The following is a 19,853-nucleotide window of genomic DNA, read 5'->3' as shown; positions in this document are numbered from 1 at the left end:
AAGGGAGTACTGGGTGGAGGCAGCTGTGCTACTCTGAGCCAATACTTTACCTTGCCAGTGTTTGAGATCACACTCTCAAATGTTAAAGAAACACATAAGGACAGCGTGCTAAGCAGAAGACACAATTCCTAACTGATCTGATACCAACAGTGCTGCTGTAGCAAGGGTCTGGAGAGCTGTTGTCTTCTGCTTGATTATCACCCCGTTAGAAAACTGACCCATTTGGGGGCAAGTAGAAACACTTGAAGGAGGATTGAGGGGTGACTTGGGTCACAGGAGTCTGAGCAGAGAAAAAGAGAGGTGGAGGGAGGCACAGAACCTGGGTCCCATTTGCTAATGAATGCCTGTAGGATCAGTGTGTTTTACTTTAAGTGGAACAGCTTTCACAGGGACATTGAGTGCTTCAAATAATTTATAACTTGCTGCTTGGGGCTGGCTCTTGGGAGGTGGCAGATGTAGCATCTATCAGGAGGAATTTGAACATTTGTTTCCCATATCCCAGTAGCCCAATAATTAACTAGGAACAGCACCACTCTTGCGAAGGCAAGAAAAAAATGTTCATGCCAGAAATTCTAGGGGATGTAAGTCTAAAAGGGTTATCCTAAAACAACAGGCATCGCTCTACAATCTGAACTCAGGAAGGCAAGTCTGTGAGAGTTGGGACTTTACGTCACAGCTCTTCTTGGCGTGTCCTCCTGGCCAAGGCAGCGCAAAGGCAGTCTGTGCACCGGCCATGGGGAGTCACTCCCCAGGGCCCATGTCCTTCTGCACAGTGCAACCTCTGTGCCTTACCTTGGTGTGTGGTCCTCCAGGTGCATGGTCCTCAACCAAGAGTAATTCTGGAGCTATTTATGTCTAACTGTTTTAAATGGAAATTAAGAGCCTATTTGTTTTACAGAATCTGGAGCCTTGTCCATAGTTTCCTTGATTCTTTATTTAAAAACAAAAAGAGAAACACAAGGCGGAATTTTCTTGTGTTTTCAGGGGTTTATTTTGCTGCCTTCACAAATGTGAGCTGTTAATGATGTTACCATGCACACTTGAACTGACTGTGCATGTTCACATGCCAAAATATTGAAAGGAAAGAATGGGACAAGGAACCTCCCCAAACAACATGTAGACAGAAATAAGGATAGGAAGGAGATCTAAGAGGGAGAAGTTGAATTGTTTTGAAGAATGTGACCTTTGGAGTTGCAACACACAAGTCAACAGAATTCTCCAGCCACTGAAGCTTACGTTGAAGTTTCTTGGCCTTGAGAAACAGAGACATCAGGCCCACAAGATCTTCTAGCTTTACCTTGATTTTTTGTAGCAAATTTTTATTTCCTTCAGCTTAATGTTTCCCAAGATATTAGTGCACAGCCAGTCTTGGGCTGCAACAATAAAATCTTGCTCTCACTAAGATGAGAACACATGGGAGATTGTCTCTTTGAAAGGTCCCATTTTTAAAATGAGTGTATTTTAACCAGTTATGGCAAACACCACTAAGAAGAGCCCTGAAAATATGAGGAGATGGATAAATATAGAAAGTTTTATGACATAGCTTTCAGCCTCACTACAAGGAAAAGGCTTGAGAGTATAAGATGATTTCAACATTTAATATAAAGCTTTGACATCTCCCCAAGTATAACTGATGGTCATCGACCAACTTCTCCATTTATTCAACTCACCCTAAGAGCAGTTGATGTTTTGGAACTGCGTGACCACCAACCATTCATCAAATCTTATGTCAGGACCAGCCGTGATAGATCAACCATGAGAAGCCTCATGACTTATCCCCAGGAATTTCTTCATCTAAAAAGGAGGAGAATGATTTTACATCTTCTTGCTATGTATGTATTCAACTTAAATGAAAGAAGGTTAATGAGATGAAATCTGTGTTCACAGAGAATCTCTCACAAGTATTATAAGGTACTCAGTTACAAAGCACATAGTTAAATGAAGAAGTCACTGTTGCTATTGCACTTGGTATTTGATAAATAGAAATACTGAAGGTGCCAGTTTTATACTTCAAACAAAGAAAAAAGTCATTGTGGTTTAATGTATTTAGACTATGCTTTATATCCATCACTGTAGGGTTCAAAAAAGTATCAGGAAATGTTTTTTCAGCTGATGTTGCTCTAAATTGCAAAATTTACAACTGAGCTCAAAATGATGACATGAATTAAAAAATGACCAAGCCAAGCAAAGATGTGGTTTTCAAATGTGAACTAAGTATTACCACAAAAAGCAGATTTTTTTAGTGGTCCAGTATGCCATCTCAGAGCACAGATCCTACTGACACGACTCTCTTCTCAGTTCCTTTATAAATATTGTGGATAGCCCAGATGAGCTGTATTAAGCATTCCTCCTCTTGCAATCTAACATCATAAATTCTTACTGAATACAATCTTTTTTGACCATTCGGAGCCAAACCTTTCCCTTCCTTAGGCTGTCAGCTCTTGCTGCAGGGCACTAAGTCCTCTGTTCATCTTCTGGCCCTGCTCACAAGAATCTTACAGAATCGCAATTATTTCTTTTTTTAGCATAAGGGACACCCCAGCCCTGCATTTGGAAGCATCACACCATTTAGGCACGTTTCCCCAGCAACACTGTCTTTATTTTAAGTTGTATCCCCAGAAAAGAAGGAGGCTGCCATCCATCCACCCACTTACAATTTCTTCTAGACATTCTGTCCTTTTATTTTTGACATCATTTAACTAGTAGGCTTTCCCCAGTTTGAAAAAAGCACCAAAGTAGTTAGCATGTACTTTGTTGTGACATCCTTATTTCCTAATTTACATGCAGCTTCCTTAAGCAGTCATTTCATTAAGGAAACTATGTCACTAAGCAGTGACTTGTTGATCCAGGCAATGCAAAGAGAGCAGATTATTTTGTTCTCCAGGAACAATAACAACAGCAATGCACTGGGCTTCATTCTCTTTGATAACTCATGGTGGTAGATTGTGCCTAGCACTGCTGTTGTCTAAATGCCTTCCTGTTACAGAAGTTATTGGGTCAAATCAATTTCTGCTGTTTTCTCAATTATGTTGCTGGAGTTAGAAAAGGGAAAATTGACTTTGGCTATGTTTTCTCTGAACAGAAGGTGGGGAGCTCTGCTTGATTGCTTCTTTCTTTGTTTTATTGTCACACTGTAGTAAGTACGAGGTTAACATTAAGCCACCGCACACAGGTTTCACCTTATCCAACTCACTCTTTCCCCAGGGAAAATTCCTCTTTTTCACTAGGATTTCACAACTGGATAAGTGAAGCACATGATTTATTCCATGGTGAAAATAAAGCTACTTTAAAAAATGCTTGTTAGTGGTACTTTGATACTGAAGTTACTTCAGCACTGCCTTTCAGAGTTGCAGGGAAGATGATGGACTGTAGCAGCATCATTGTTATGTGCCAAAAACTCATCAAATGGCTAGAACCTATCAGGTTACACTCTAAAGTGAATGTGTAATATTTTTAAAATGTAAAACCAGCAGAAATTGTATTCACAAATATATTTCCCAGGTAGAGCAGAGGACATTTGAAAATATTTTTCAATTGATGGCTTGGGTTTTGGAAATGTATCCAATGCACTCTCTAGAATTTGTTTTTGAAATTTTATTATGCATCATGAAGCTTTGATATAGTCTTTTTTGGCTTCTTTAATGTTGTACTCATATATCTTACTGCATTTCATCATAGATTAATTGGTTTTTAATTTTACAGGCCTCCTCATTCTTCCATTAAACGCTGTCTTCTTTAGATGCTGTATTGCTGTCCAGGAATATGATAACTATGTCAACAGAAAGAAAAAGAAAATGTAAATCGCATATAATTAATTCTCCTGCCTCAGGACTATTCATCCAACTAAATAAGCACAACATTATCTCCAGTTTCATATGACTTCATAAGAGTCACATACCTCTGGCCATCTCAAATCTCTGAGGTTAGCAGTGATGAACCAAACAGGATTCACCAGTTATTGCACCGTATCTTTTTATATTAACAAGCGATGAGATGCAGTCCCAATGTGTCACCTCTGCTAAAACCTCTCCCCAGTGACATGTACTTAGGAGAAGGTGGCTGACATTACCATTGGTGTGGCTGCTTGCTTTCTTTTTGAGTTTTGCCTTTTCCTCCTTCTTTAGCAGTTAAGTCTTTCCAGGCAAAACCCCTAAGTACTCTGCTTGTTTTTAAGTGTGGTGTCTTACAGCAAATTATACTGTGGAGGAAAGTCTGTCTTCTCCAGTTACATGCAGACAAGAATGCTAGAGAGGCTCCAGCCCCTGCTTGTTTCTGGTCATAGGGCTGAGACAGGCAAGTACTGTGTTTGACAGAATATGAGGGATAGAGTGCTCCTCTGCCGAGTCAGAACTTGGTTTTCTCTGTGGATAGTTGCTCTGAGAGACCTAACTACCTGCTCCATTCTTTGTCATGATTTCCCTCGAGTCATGCTTATTCTCTCTGAAATTTTTCCCCTTCTTTTTTGGCTTTGGAATAATTCCTTCTTTATTTCAGAGCCTTCAGAGCCAACAGGAAGTGCAGCAGTTGCCATTTCAGACAGACAAGATGCATTCTCAAGGTGTGTTACTATAACAGGTAAAAGAAAGCTCACTTTATTGCATTTCATGCACAATGTTGCTAGCATTGAGGGACATTCAGGTGCATAACTATCACAGGGAACTGCTCATAGTTTAAACCAAATTGAGATTGAAGAGGTTTATTAACAGCACATAATTAATCAGCAATTGGTGAATAATATATTCAAGATCAATATCAACAGATAAACCACAACACTAGACACTCACAAACTCTTACTGAACTCCTACAAATTTTTGAACACCATTCTGTAACTAATTCCCAAAAGTTCAATCCCACACAGGGAGTGACAAGTGCCCGTCCCCCTCCCCTGGATGTGGGGCTCCCCTCCTTGCCCACCTCTCCTTTGGGGATGTGTCTGGTCTGGCTGTGTGTGACCCCCCACTGCTCCCGACAACCCCTGAATACCCATGCCACCAAGGAAGCCCCGTGGGGCCACAGGCGCAGGGTCCCTCTGCACTGCACCCACCGGGTCACCCCCTCTGGGTGCCGTCTGTGTCCCCCATCCTGCGTGGATGCTGCACTCTCCGTGCTGGGCAGGGGCCATGGTGCTGTGGGGCCAGCCCTGGCGCTGCCAAATCCTGCTCTGTTCCCATCCCCAGGGCACTACACTCTGCTACAAGTTTTGGTGCGTCTTTTGTAGTTCTTTTCAAGCTCCCTCCTTCTTTGTTTCAAAAGACTCCAGTTCCCTAGTTACTAGTAAATCCTGCTGATGGTCATCTTCCTCTTTCGCAGGACCAGTTTGGGCAACCGTCCTCTCAGACGGTTTCTGGTGCTCTGCTCACGCATGCTGTTGACGCTCACATTCCTGTCTTATGAGGCCATTTTGCCAAGGGTGGTCCGTAAGAGCAATCCCACTCACAACATTTTGCTGGCAAAAAATACTTGTAAAGAAGAGAAAGTAAATGCAGATGAGGAGTAGGAGCTACAAAATGTCTGTATTCCCACCACCACTCTATCATTCTCCCTCACTTGTCTGGCTGCTGCATCATATTAGGGGAACTCTTTTTCTAGACTTTTCTGTCTAACACTGGCTCTGGATCTTTGACTGGAAACTTTGGTCCCTGTGGGGCTCAGCAGTGGCTCAGCAACACGCAGTCCCTAGAACAGAGACCAAAGTGAGCAGAAGGGCTTGTTCCAGTGGTCTGGAGTTCTTGGAGGCATGGAGTCAGGCTATTTTGGACCCTAATCCAAATAGTATAAACAGACTTAGTATTAACGGCTATTAGTTTATTGTTGTTTGCTAGTCTGTTCTGATCGCTAGGCTCAGGAGTGGCCATTTCCATGAAACTTACAGTTCCAGTATTTTCAGGCCAATAAAATGCTTTAAAAGCTGAAAAGATTTTGCTTTTTGCTACAGTAAAGCATTTGCAGAGTAGTGTAATCTAATCAGATAGGAAAATACTCAGGCCAATGAGTGTCCAGGCATAACCACTTCAGCCAAAGGGGAGAATGAAAGTTAGCTCAAGTCTTATAACTGTCAGGAGTCAGAAGACATACAAGAGTTCATACAAATGAAATGTGACATGTCAGGGAAGCAATCAGTTCATTTTCAGTGCAAGTAAAACTCTGTATAAGTACATTCGACCCGAAATAGAGTGAGAAAATTAATTGCTTTCATATTAAATGAGTCAAATTACTTAACAATAAAAATACAGATATCTTCCGCAATAATTGTAAGTGACAGTGTTTGAGTACTTACTCATTTTGAATGGCACTCAACTCAGATCTCTGACAGGAGTAAGTGCTGCTAAATATGGCTAAGGGAAGCAAAGCTTTGGGTTAAACTCCTTGCTCCTCACTCAGTGATAAATGCACAACTTGGAGTGTCCACAGGCCTGAGCTCCCAGTTATTTACACACACAGCTTCCTAGATGGATTATTTCTGTGCATGGTCTTAAACTCAGGCAGATGATGAGCAGTATCACTAACAGAGGGTTGGTGGGTCATATGATATTGAAATGGATTAATGTCGTCTGGTGGTTTCTTCTCTCTGGCTGGTGGGTTTAGAGTGAGTGGTGTTTGGGGAAACTTGGTTGGGTAGTAAAAATGGTCTGGGATCAGTTCTCCCTGTAGCCAGCTCTTGGTGAGACAAACATTTATTTTAACATATTCTTACGTATTCTCTTCACATATGCTAATGGGGACTTAGGATTTGGGTATTTGCCAGAAATCTGAGATGTATGGTATATATATTAGCCTATATCCTTTACTCTAGTAATCAGTGCAAGGTATCCATTACCACAGAATGTGGTAATCCCTCTATAACCACAAAATTATGATTTGCATAAAACTACAGTCAAAGAAAATTAAAGCTACAAATTAAATCATTCAGATCTGGGAGGCATGGATGAATGAGTGTCGGCATTATAATTCAGCTATTAAAATCAGATCTGTTCAGCTGTCGATGCTAAGTATATGTCAGACACTCCACTATTTGACTGGAAAACCACCTGGAAATTTCTGGTAAGGTGCAAGCTAAGGAGTCAGGAACAAATTGTTCTGGATAAATCTTTGATGAAAGCTCAACCACAGAAACTGATTAAGTTACCCCATCGGTTGCCTAAGCAGAACAGCATACTACTTCCCTGTCTGACTGTGGAAGCATCAAATAAAATTAAGCCAAGTGAAAGTTCCAGACTGAAGATCTTTTGAAATGCCTCAAAGCGTACTAATTGTAATGAACTTTCAGCCCAGTATAGCCCAATATAGCCCATTGCCACAGTACTGTTTCCATACAGTACAACCTGGGAGGTGTAAGTTGCTTCATTTCAGAGGAATTTCCACTTCTCTGGCTGAATGCAGCAGACATAAAATCACATTTATCCAAGAAATGAGCTAAGAAACTATCCAAAAGAATGGAAACATTCAGATTCCTGGTTTAGTTCCATGACTGCCCTGTTAGCACCTGTCCTCCATTTTGACGCTCTTGGTTAGCATCTTGTCTTTGAACTCCAGCTGTATGAGGCATGCTTTTACTGAGCCCCTTGAAATAGTTACCTCCTGGCCTACTGAACTTTAAGACTATGGCTTTTTATCTGTAAAGTATAGCAATACAACCACAAACAAAAGAATAAAATTAACTGTTCTGTACTTATCTGACATTCTAACAAGCAAATAAACACCTATACTAAAAAATAGACTAGATGTCTATTTTACAAAAGTGTGATTTTTTTTTCTACAGCCTTTTCTAACACCAGAAATTCAATGGTCAGTGCATGCTGGTGAGAGCAAAGTTTGAGCCCGTAGCTCTGAGTGCTGAGTGGAGCCTTGCCCATGTAGAAACAAAAAACAAGGCAAGCTCCCACTATTTGGACTGCTTGTCTGTGCTGGAAAGGTAAGTGCATGTTAACTGAAAACATGGTAAACCGGCCTGGTATTCAGCATAAACAGGCGCTGTCATATTTAACACGAGATGAGCAGGCTTTATGGCAGGTTTGCCTAATAAATACCTTCCAACTTCTGCAGCTTTTCTCATCTTTCCAAATGGATCGTGGATTAGGTATAGAAAGCCCTCAGAGCGGGATAAGGCTTTATACCAAGCACTGCTGAGCTGCAGAGGGTGAGAGGCATGCGGGAGCAGAAGCAGCCAGTTGGGACGTGCTCAGGAACTGCATGATGGTGACGTTTTGCCGACCCTGTCCTCGCTGTCTGTGATTACCCGCTGATTTCATTGCAGGGATGATTTACAAAAAGGAAGCCAACCCTTCACTCGTGCCTGTTGAAGCCAAATTTTCTTCTTATTCTTCATTTAACAATCACAGCATGTTTTAATCTAAAATTATGGGTGCCATAATTTTGCTGTAGCCAAATATATGCCAAGCCTCCTGACTCACCTTAAAAAATCCTCGTTTCTCATTGACCCCCACCAAAGCTTCATTTTTAACTCCTCTGTGAATAACTGTGGGCGCTGAAACTCTTAACCTGTTTCTCTCTCTGCACACAGGACCTTAAAGCAGGAGTTTCATTTGTGCAGTAAAAGCATGGCTGATTAATGTGCCTTGGTGCTGACATATCCATTGGTGGAGCTGCACTTTAGCTAACACCTATGAAATGAAATGTACAGCAGCAGAAGAAAGTTCTGATTTAAGGAAGGAGAATGTGTTCATAATATGACACATTCAGCTATTTGAAATTTTACTTTTAATCACTCTTCCCCATTCTTCCCTCATACTGCACAGTGACTGATAAAATACTATTTTCATTTTGGTAATAAGTTGTACTGATTTTTTTTAATGGAACTTGTATGACTTAATTTTTATCTCATGTCTAAGTGTAAGCTTCACTTGAAGTAAATGAATAACTCCACAGGCTTGACGGGACCAATATGTACACAAAATCTGCTGGAAGAAAGCACAGGGTACATTTAGGGTACTCACAGGGAAAGGGTGCAATAAAGCAGCGGATCCTGCATTGGGCATGAGAAGGAGGAAGGAAAGGTTCAGGCAGCATCCACTATTTTACTTCATAAAGGGGTAGGTTTTACCCACCCAGCATGATCACACACCCCTTTCCCTGTGCTATTGCAAAAAATTCACACTCCTAAACTCAGCCATAGGTAAATAGTTTGAAAGGGGCTATTATTTAAGAGGCTGTGTGGGAGAGAAGTGGGATTTTAGGCAGATAATGAGTAACCTGAGGAAGAAAGCAACAGACTGTGCCTTCCTCACCAGACAGGGAAAGCCAGACAACCACGTCCCATTACAGTGAATAATCACTAGTAACTTGGTAGCCATTTAATAGTATTCTACTCTAAAATGTAGCAAAGAACTAGTATTTAAAAGTAGTAGTATCTAATACGCTAGTATTCAAAAAGATAGTAAGAAACGCTGAATCTAGAATGGCTCTCTAAGATGCCATGTGTCTGTAGCATGGGAGTGATTTGGGTGCAACATCTGTCATAAGCATAGCAACAGAAACAATGTTGATGAACAATAATTTTCAGTTTGGGTAAAGTAAAGTGTCAAAAGACAGAACAAAGGTAGTTACTATGAAATTGTGTAATCCTTCAGAGTATCTTTACCTGTCTACATCTGATGGGCCCAGCTCACATTAGTGGGGCTCTGTTTTCACATTTCTGTGACCACACTGGCATAAATGATATTACACCAAGCAGGAACCTGCTTCTTGCTGCCCTGAAAAATAAAATGCCATCCTCCTTTTCTGAGAAAATTTAACAAACACAGAGAGTCCCTTCACTCCAGGATTGCATGGGCTTGGAGAGAAAGCAGGGTCACTGTGGAAAAGGGGTATGGGCTTCCTGGAACCCTGCATCTCTTCGTTACTCAAAGCCTGGGAGGATTTGCTGTTAGAAACCAGCATTGCAAAACTCACTGCAGTCTGGTTTAGCTCCCACAAAGGGTAAAAATTCTACAGTTGGGGGAATAATCTCTTTGAATACTATCCTCTCTTGAAACTCCCATTCCCAGGCAAGACGGGTGAGAAGCCGACAGCTGAGTGCCTGCTATAGCAACGTCTGACCTCTCCTGACAGCTGCCCACTCAGATCGTTGCACCCAAAGGGCTGTGATGAGGCAAAGACGGCTGCCTCTCCCAGGGGAAGGAACAAAGGGTGAACTAATGGTGCTGGGGTCACTCAGCTGCTCCTGCGCCTCTTTACGTACTCAGGACACAGAGGTGTGGAGCTGAGGAGGTCACACGAAGTCTGGCTCCCCTTTTCTTCTCTGCCAGAAAGCAGGTGCGTCTCCTCTCTGACTGCTCTCAGATGCTCCCACTGGGGACAGCCCTGCTGTCATCCTTTTAGTGCGCAGCGCAGCCATTGAGGGTCGTTATGAGATGAGGTGGGCTGCTGTGCCAATAATACCTTCTGCAGCTTTTTATGTCTTATATCCCACATGGAGCCATTGCCTCCCAAACATCTCTACTACATATGTGAGAAGTTGAACAACTGGATATGTATTTGCTTCAGCAGGCCCGAAGTCTATAAAAAAGAGGTTGAGAGGACTCTGCCTTTCTCTGTCTCAGATCTGATTAGAAAGCATTGTCCTTAGAACTAGCACAGAGAAAACCAGGAAGCATTTTCCAAAGTCAAAACCAATGATTAAATCAGGAAGAATAGAGAATCACCTTTCTGTCATGAGCAGACCTATGTCTTGTCTACAACCATGCCTACTATGAAAAGAAGTAAGAGGTGGATGGCTTTCCTTATTTCACATGAAGGTAAATGTAAGATGGGCCGGGAGTTGTTCGATATGAAAGTTCACATCCCTTCGAATTAGAAGGCAAACTTTCTTTCCCAAGCTGCCACGAGGAGAAATATTTTCCGGAGACTCAGTAAGCCCTACTACAAACCCGAATTTTCTGTTTAAAATGAAAATCCCAGCAGCTCCGTCGCTTCTCCTTGCACAGCCTCCTCTTTCCTTCCCTCCCTCCCTCCCCCCCTTCTGTCACCTCTTCTGGAAAACCATTCTTTGACGGTGGTTTCCAAAGGGAGGGAAGCGGCGGGGGGCGGTGTGCGCGGCAGCGCCGTGCCCGCAGCGGCAGCCGCGGCGGGAGCGGTGCGCGGGGCCGCCCCGGCGCCCATTGGCTCGGCGGCGGCCCGGGCTCGCCGCGGCCCCATAAAGGCGGCCCGTCCGCTCGTCCGTCTGTCCGCCCGCTGCTGCCCCGCCATGCCCCCGCCCGCCCTGCCCTGGCTGCTCGCCGCTTGCTGCCTCTGCACCCTCCCGCGGGGCTCAGGTACGTCCCGCCTCCAGCACGGGGAGGGGGGGACCCAAGCGAACCCCCAAACCTTGGGAAGGGTCGCCTCCCCTCGAGGGGCGCTGTCGGGGCTGGGCTTCGCGGGGTCCCGCGGCATCTCCGCACAGCCCTGTCCCTCCCGTGTCCCCGCAGGGTTCCCCCAGCCTTTCTCGCGCTACAGGGACGGCGTGGACCTGCCCGACAGCCAGGTATGTCCGTCCGTGCCCTCCCTGTCAGCCCCTCCGAAAGCGATGCGCGGCGGAGGCGTAGGGCAGAGGCGGTCCAGCCTGGGCTGGCCGAGGGAGGTGGGAAACGAGACTCGCCCGTGGCAGGGAAACGCGGTAGGACATGTGCAACGGACTGGAAATACATTATGAAATCGCTGGGGTGGGTGGTCAAGGGAGCAGGGAGGCTGAACCCCTTTGCTGCCCGTGGAGGTAAATGGGACAGGTATGGGCAGGGGTGTGATGTGCAGAATAGGATACCTGGCTCAGCAAAAGCCAGGTGGGCTAAAAAACAGCCAGTCCTGACTCCTGGAGCTAAAATGCAGGTCCCAAGGTATGACAGCCCCACTGTTAATGTCTAATCTTTACTTTTTAAAGCAACTGGCGCTGTGTTTCAGTCAGTGGATGGAACTGTCTAATCAACCCCAGGTAAATTGACTTTGGTAATCTGTTTGATCTGCTGGGACTCTCTTTCAGACATACTAATTGCCCCATATAACCCCATCAATGGCTGCAGGTGGAAAAGCCTTCTCCAGAGAGGCAGGGGCTCTGGAGAGCGGACCAAGTTTGCTGGTGTAGGCACTCTCCTCTCTGCAGAGCTAACTTGGACCTAGAGAAAGAAAAAAAGGTGCTTTTCTTCCTATCACAGTGCTAGCTAGCACTGAAGCAAAAAGCGCTGGTGAGTGCTGTAGGAGCTGTAGGCAGGGTCCTGCCTGGTCCCAGCTCTGTGGTGGCGGGTGGATGGTGCTCAGCGGAGAGCAGAGCGAGGGGAATGTTTCACAGCTTGTTTCTGCTGTGGTATCTTGGGCCCAGAGCTTGCAAACACTTTAGACTACTAAGTAACTTTGAAAGACCAGCCCCACTGCATTGGATACCGAGCCTAAGGGTCATATGCAAAGGGGAGAGAAAGTCTTTGTAGGATCAGCAGTTATCCAGACATTTTCAGCGTTTTGTGTTGGTGGTTTTTTTTGGAAATCTTTCAGTTTTGTAAACCAAGACTGGTGGAAAATAGTTCCCAGAGCCAGTTGTTCAGGTGTCTTACATTTTACTTCCTTTGGAGCTGTAGTTACATCTCGTCTAATATGACTGCATGCATCAGCAAACCCTTGTCCTGTGGCAGTGAGTAGGGGACAGTACATTTCAGTGTATGGTTAAAGAGTATAGTACTGATTGACTGAAATTAAATTGAGTGTAGATCAAATAAGCCAAAACCCACACTTATTTGTGGGATTTTTAAACCACACTTAGCATAGGAAAATGTATTTTATATGGAAGAGGCTGATTTAGGTCTCTTTATAGCACGAGTCTATATTGTATTCATTAGTAGTATTATGTGTATTCTCCTCATACAAAATGCTAGTTTTTCAGCTCATAATAGCTTCAGTAAGTCTTGCCCTGCTCTGAGTGCTTTTAGTGGAACTGTGTTCAATTTACGTTGCGCTGGGATCAGAATCAAGCCCGTTCTCTGTCAAACCATGTACACCACATCATCTCAGTAGATGTATTAAAGTAGTGTTTGGTTTTGCAGATCTCCAGCACTGTTTTGGATCTTTGTTATTCCATATTCAACAGCATGCATACAAATGAGGTAAGGTGTAATTGCTTCTTTTACTTCAAAGCATTCCCTCCCTCCTTAAGCTTAAAAAGCAACCCCTCCAAAACCAACTTCTTGACATTTCTCTCCAAACAGTAATGTATAATCTAATATCATCATGGCTTAGGAGATGTAGAAGAGTATATAAAAGGTTTTTTCTTCTCCTTAGTACTTTGCATGTAATTCTTAACTCCATTAAATTCTGTATCAAATTGCTGTTTTTCACCAATTCAGAGCTCAAGAACCAAAACATCCACTTACAGCTGGGGTCAGTATTTAACCCTGTATTATTCGAAAGTGAGGGTCAGGTTAAAATATGCTAAATATATGTAACTTTGGACTAGCAGCATACTTAAGCTCATGCTGAACATGGAGGCATGTGAGTTGCTTTACTGATTTTAATACTCTACTTGAGCTTGGGGTTTTTGTATTTCTGAGTCAGATCCAAAAGATTAAGCTGAAGAGTTACTGAGTGTAGTAGCTCTTCCTCATTGGTGCAGTCATATTAGGACCCAGCTCAATGTCAGTTCTGCTTTGTATTACTTTTTTATTATCACCAGTTTATTAAGAGCCTGTCCCATAAAACTCACTCAGCCCCTGGGTATGTTAAAAAGGTCAATTTACTTGTTGAGTTTTTGAGCCCTCTGTTTTTTCGAATCACAAGTAGAGCCTTCAAGACAATAACAAAGTATTTTGACATGTATTTCAGTATCTCTTCTTGCCAGTGTCTTTAGTTTATTATAATTCCAAGCATGCTTTCTTAAAGCAGCCATAAAACTCTACAATACAGAAGTTGATTGTATAAAAAATTTCTATAATTTCAGTCCTAAATGTCTAATAAATGTTTTGAGTTCAGTACTGACCCCTATACTTCTGCAGCTTAGCTGATGAGGGGACATCCAGAATCATCAGTTAACTTTGAATGGAGCCCTATTCCTGACTACTATTTTAGTTACTAATTTGCAAAAAATTCACCCTGTTATGCATTCTCAAGTTTGGGAGCTGGATCTCATACAATATCCTTTCAAGAGATGAGAGTAATATCAGCTACATATCTGCAATATGATTTCTCGGTGTGGTCTGATTAAGTGGTAGATCAAATATAAATACGGGATATGGAAAAAAGAGCTACGCAAAAAGTACAAATTTTTACCCAGCTGGTCAAATCTCTTATAACGGAAGTTGTACTTTCTCAGCCCATAAGGAATCTTGAGAAGACACCGCAAGCACGAGTCTATATGTAGTGCACCCAATGAAACAGTTATGAAATCCTACTGATTTCAGCTGGACTTCAACTTTCTGCATGATCCCATATTTGTGTTGATTTAAAAAAAATGAATTCAGTCAGAGTTACAGATTATGTAGAGAAGGTAGACGGTGTTTCAAGAGTAATGCCTCAGCACTATGAAAGGCGAAGTCAATAGCAATTTTAGCATTAATGGGACTTGAACTCCATCTGGGGAACTTAAAATCTTTCGGGAGAGCTAACAGGCTATTTAGTTTCAATGTCTAATATTTGGGTAAATCTTGCAGATGGCATTTTCAAAGGAATCAAAGAACTAAATATCTAAAGGCAGCTACATTGCAATCACCTCCATGGGAGTTTGAAATTTCCATCCTAAAGTCAAGCCAACACCCTGTTTAGAAGCTCAGTTTTTACCATGTTTCTTCCATGTAGTAAACTCTCATCTGTTATAAATTAGCTAGGATATTTGAAACTGCAGGCTAAGTAATGAGTCAGTCTATCTCTGATTGGTATGTAACAATCATCTTGGAACAAAACTAGCATTCACAGTATCTCTTTGTTGTAGTCTCCTCCTTTGCATCCTTTAAAGCACCTTGATCAAGCATGCACTTTTTTCTTCCATAGTATTTCATAGCCCTGTAAGTTGATGTCAGTTGCTGTGTAAATCATTGCCTTGAGGCTTGAACAGAGAACAATTTAACAAGAGGAAGTCCTCATCTCATACTCTCGATCCTGATTCTCTCCTTCTTGCTTGTATATTTTATCTTTTTAAATTCCTCCTCTCCAGTTTCCCATCCACATGCTTTTCCTGAGTTCTCCTCCCCTGTCTTCACACTCTTGCTCATTATGTGCTGGTTTTTCAAGCCCACCCCAGGTAACTAAACCTGTTCACTGATGTAACTGTGGCTGTGGCACACAGAGCTATGCCCAGATGGGATCATGCACCCAGCAGCCGTGCCGCTGGCAGGAGGGCTCCCAAACAGATGTAGCAGATTGCAGGTTCAGGGCTTTGTTAGACTCTGAGCTCAGTCTGCTCCCATGGAGTCATGGGGAAGTCTCTATCCCTTGATGTAAGGCTGAGTAGAAAGATGAGCAATTTCCTGAAGAATAAAGGGTGCAGGGGAAGGCTTAAAACCAGCAATCGTGCCTAGGTTAAAACCAAAGGCAGTTTGAAAGGTGGAGAGCAGCCACATTTTAACAAGGTAAGAGCTATCAGTACAATTCAAGCCTGAGGAATGGAGCTGCTGCATTCACTCCAGGTAGAGCTCTGCTTCCCCTCCCAGAGCATGGCTGTGCTTTGCTGTACAGCAAGGGAAGCATGTTGAATGATGGTAATGAATGGGGTAACGTTGCTTAAGGCAAGGTTTAAAATCAGTCTTTAAAAAGATCCATTTGCTGCTGTTCTTGTATCTGTCTGTGATATGTGTAATATTCTCTCCCTTCTCACATCAAGCGGAGCAACCTCATCAGTGATGGGGGATTACTGTAACAAACCAAAGAAATGACAGCATCTTGATTAACTTACACTGTCCACTTGCAGGAATCACAGATCGCTGCTGCAAAGTTTACAAAGAAGGTATGTAAATGTGAAGACAAGTGAGTAGCAATGAACAGGGAAGTACAGCCCTTTCCCTGTTTCTTTTGCTGCTTTTTATAAAGTCAGCTTGTTTTTTTAGTAGTTGGGAAGTGACCTGTGTGACCCTGGTTCTGCAAAGCAATCCACCATGTGTAAAGCTTTTATACATTTTCTAAAGCTCGTGAATCTTTAATTATGGTAATTTAGTATATTTACATTAGACAGAATTGATAGTTCTTGACAATGCCCCTTAGGTATTAATTTTTAATCAGCATTCCAGATGAATGGGCATTGGGGACTATCAACATCTTGTTGTTTGCATGCTGCTGGTAAAGGCCCTGAATTATTGATATTCTGATGGAATGACACCAAAACTTGTCAACAGATCTATGGAACTGGGTTTAAAGTATTTTGTTATTGTTTGTGTTTTATTTTACAGGATAGTCATGGGACTCTGGGACGGCCTTTTTTCCTTTTCAGGGTATCTGAATCTCTTACTTTTTAAAGACTCTGAATCACAGACAATGTTATATCCATAGACAAGCATCTATTGCTCTTCACAAATTCTTGCTGCACTTGTTTTGAGTAGAGGCCAAATATCCCTTGCTTGAAAGCTTAGGGAGCCATTTGCTTAAAAAGCTCTGGTTCAACTAAAAGACAATAAGATAATGAGATCTGGGGTAGTAATGGATTAAACACTTTTATTTTAAGAGGTGACTCTGCAAATGTTTGTCTTGAGCCAAATCATCTACAGACAGAAGTAGTATGTAGCTTGTATGTCTGAGACTGCCAAGGCACATTGGTACTAAATTTACCAGATAAAACATGTGCATGAGCTAAATGTCCACTTAGTCTGAAAGGGCTGGCCAGTAAGTGATGGCACACTGCATAACAGGGTGAAAAGCTGAAGCAAAATTACGGACATCATCATTTCTCTGATGTTTTTCCCCCATTGGCTTGCTGAACTGTAGCATGGTCTAATGCAGAATATGCTGGTTTAGCCACACTCTGATTAACAACAAACTAGTTTTTAGGAATATCATCAATGCATTTAAAAAAGTTATAAAATAGGTTGTAGCAGGTAACCAGAGTCCCAATTCAGCTGTCACTTACATTTTAGCTCGCTTCAATTTTAGCTCGCTTCAAGAGTCTCCAGCCAGGTACTTTCAGTGCTGGTATTTATATGCTCTTTCTTAGGCACCTACATAGTACCCCAATGAATGGGGACCAAGACCCTTAATGAGAATCACTAAAGCCAGACTGTTTAGCTGTTTAGACAGAGGCTGAATGAATATTTCTCAGATTCAAAGGCAAAAGCCACCCTGCATGGATCCCCTGGTATTTGACAAGTTGTCGCTTTAAAGGAAATCTTATTGCAGCCTTCTTATGTACTCTGTCTGCATGATGGGAGATGTATTTTGGTGTGCTTATAAATCTGGCATCTAATACTTCTGCACAACCACCTAATTATTATATTTTTCAGCCTCGAAATGGAAGAACTATTGAAGGCAGTGGTAAGTAGGCATCCAAAAGGGATAAGAATTTGTTCTGTTTTTATCAATAATGATGATCCTCATGACAGAAAGAGTTACTGAGAAGTATTACAAACCTACTACAAACCTAGATACCCATGTGGATGCTTCACCTGGTTACTAGGAGGTGTCTAGGCAGGAAAAGAAAAACTGCAAAGAATACCTTTGCTGTATATTCAGGATTAAACCATTTCAGAAAGAAAGGAACTAAAGACTTGGGAGAGTGTTGTAGAGCAGCATTGTTACTTCCTTGCTCTTGTCTTAGGCACTGCCCTGGGTGTCCATTGCTTCTCACGGATTACAGAAAGATAAGGAGCTAGATGGATCTCTGGTTTGAGCCAGTGCAGCTGTTCTTGTGCTGTTAGTTACGTATGTGTGCAGGAAATGTTTCATAGCTATGAAACCTGTAGGGACAGGTAGTGCTGCCCAGATCTGTTTAGAAAAACTGGAAGCATGAGCTGACAAACACTAAGATAAGCCAAACAGAGAGAGAGTGCCTGTAGCTTTTGAGCAAAACACTTCAAAAACAGAGTAAACTTTCTTCACAGTACTCTGAAGTACTCTGGTGTTAGTAGAATTGCTATACTATCAAACAGATCTCCTTAAATGGCTAGTGTAGAAGCCACTACTCTATAATGATGCCCTCTCCTTATACATAGCAGTAGAGTTTATCCACAGCCAACCCAGCTGCATGATGCACACCATGCCTCCATACCCTAAAAGAAGGGCAGTGGAGTTAGGACACAGTGGAAGAACAACTGTGTGAGGTTCATGTTTGAGTACAAATAACAGAACTGGGCACTTATCCAAACTTCCAAACTCTCATCTATCTTGATCTTCTGGTGCTGGAATTTGAAGCTATTTCATTTCTAACTTTGGGAAGGACCAGACATACATAACTGAATATGAAGTCATATTCAGATCAACATCTCAACATAAAATATGATATTGTGTTAATTTGTTTCAGAGTACCCTGGAATATGAAGTTCATAGGTCAATTTACCAGCTTGATGACTTGGTTTTTACAAAGAAGAGAGACTTCATGTTGCACTGGTTGTCTATTATGTGACTCAGTTGTCTGGAATTTGCTGTTCCATGTAATAAACTTGCAATCATTAATTCTTCTTGTCCTTTTTTTTATTGAAGCAGGTACTAGATTTAATTGGGTTGTAGTGTAGCATTGCCTGGTTCCAACTGTTTTCAAAGGAAATCAACCATTTGAATATCTACAATTTTCAAACCAAACAGTGCATTTTATGTTTATAACAATTTCTTTAACAGGGTTATGAATGATAGGCTTGCCCTTTTGACTAGATACTATATTTTCCCAGCATTTCAGAATATGCATCCCAAACAGCATGATAAGATGTTAAAATCATCACAGACATTTTAATAATTTAATTCTTATTTTGAATAACTAAGGCGTGGAGTATGATAATTGATGAATCAAAGTACTTTGAAGGAAGTGGAACAAGTACTGTGGTTACACACAGGCACTATTTGATCAGATGATGTATTTTTTTTTTCCAGCCTTGCCCTACTGGCTATTGTAAAGCACAAATGAATCGCTTGCGAGAGATATTCTGAGTATCTGCCCTTTTTTGCTGAAATTGTGCATTTAAACCTGTGGTGCAGCCAATAGTGCTTGCACTGTATGGAGTGGGGTGATGTGTTTTGGTAGGTGGAGACATTTATGGGCAGAAAACTTAAAGTACTAAGCAGTTACTTTCTTAGGAAGAAAAGAGCATAGTAAAAGCCAGGGTCTGGGGATACACACCAGGTTGGGATTCCTCAACACAGTGTCCCACAGCATTGGCTTCCTCAAGCCCTTCATGTATCCCCCCAATTCCCCTCCTTGGCTACTCCATCCTAGTACTGTGGCATGGTACCATCTCAGTTACGCTGGTACAGCCATATGTGAACTGGGTTTGGGAACTCCTCTATCTTTAAAAACAAAACCTGAGAAACTTGTGGGAGATTTTTTAGGGGTTTTTGACTGGAGAAGTTCCTGATTTGGGCTGTATTAACAAAAGTTTGGCTAGTAGATAGAGGGAAGTGATAAGTTATTTGGCAGTTGTTAGACCATGTGTAGGCTGGAGTGTCCAGTTTTGGGGCCCACAATACAGGAGGGGCATGGACAAACTGGAGGGAGCTCATGGAGGGCCTCCAGTGTGGTGGGGACTGGAGCACTTGCCCAGTGAGGAGATGCAGGGGCAACTGGGCTGGTTCAGCCTGGGGGAGGGATGCCTTCAGGGGCACCTAACAGCCCCCCAGTGCCTACAAGGGGTCATCAAGGAGACAGGCTTCTCACAGTGTGGGGTGGGAGGACGAGTAGCAACAGGCATGAGTTAAAGCAAGAGAGGTTGAGACATCCAGGCAGGTTGTCCAGAGAGGTTGTGCTATCCAGTCCT

The 19,853-nt window shown here is 42.5% G+C and overlaps 1 protein-coding gene across 1 annotated transcript; it reads left to right on the top strand.

Annotated features, from left to right (window-relative positions):
- Positions 1 to 11,203: 11,203 nt before the first annotated feature.
- Positions 11,204 to 17,432, top strand: NMS (neuromedin S). Its single transcript, XM_059836322.1, has 7 exons — positions 11,204 to 11,270; positions 11,424 to 11,479; positions 11,873 to 11,923; positions 13,023 to 13,082; positions 15,875 to 15,910; positions 16,350 to 16,391; positions 17,394 to 17,432. The coding sequence occupies exons 1-7, from the start codon at positions 11,204 to 11,206 to the stop codon at positions 17,430 to 17,432; spliced, it is 351 nt and encodes a 116-aa protein (XP_059692305.1).
- Positions 17,433 to 19,853: the final 2,421 nt, after the last annotated feature.

The sequence above is a fragment of the Gavia stellata genome, chromosome 1 (assembly GCF_030936135.1).
Source record: "Gavia stellata isolate bGavSte3 chromosome 1, bGavSte3.hap2, whole genome shotgun sequence".
NCBI lineage: Eukaryota > Metazoa > Chordata > Aves > Gaviiformes > Gaviidae > Gavia > Gavia stellata.
The sequence above is the reverse complement of the archived record's forward strand: the minus strand, read 5'-3'. Positions and strand labels throughout refer to the sequence as shown.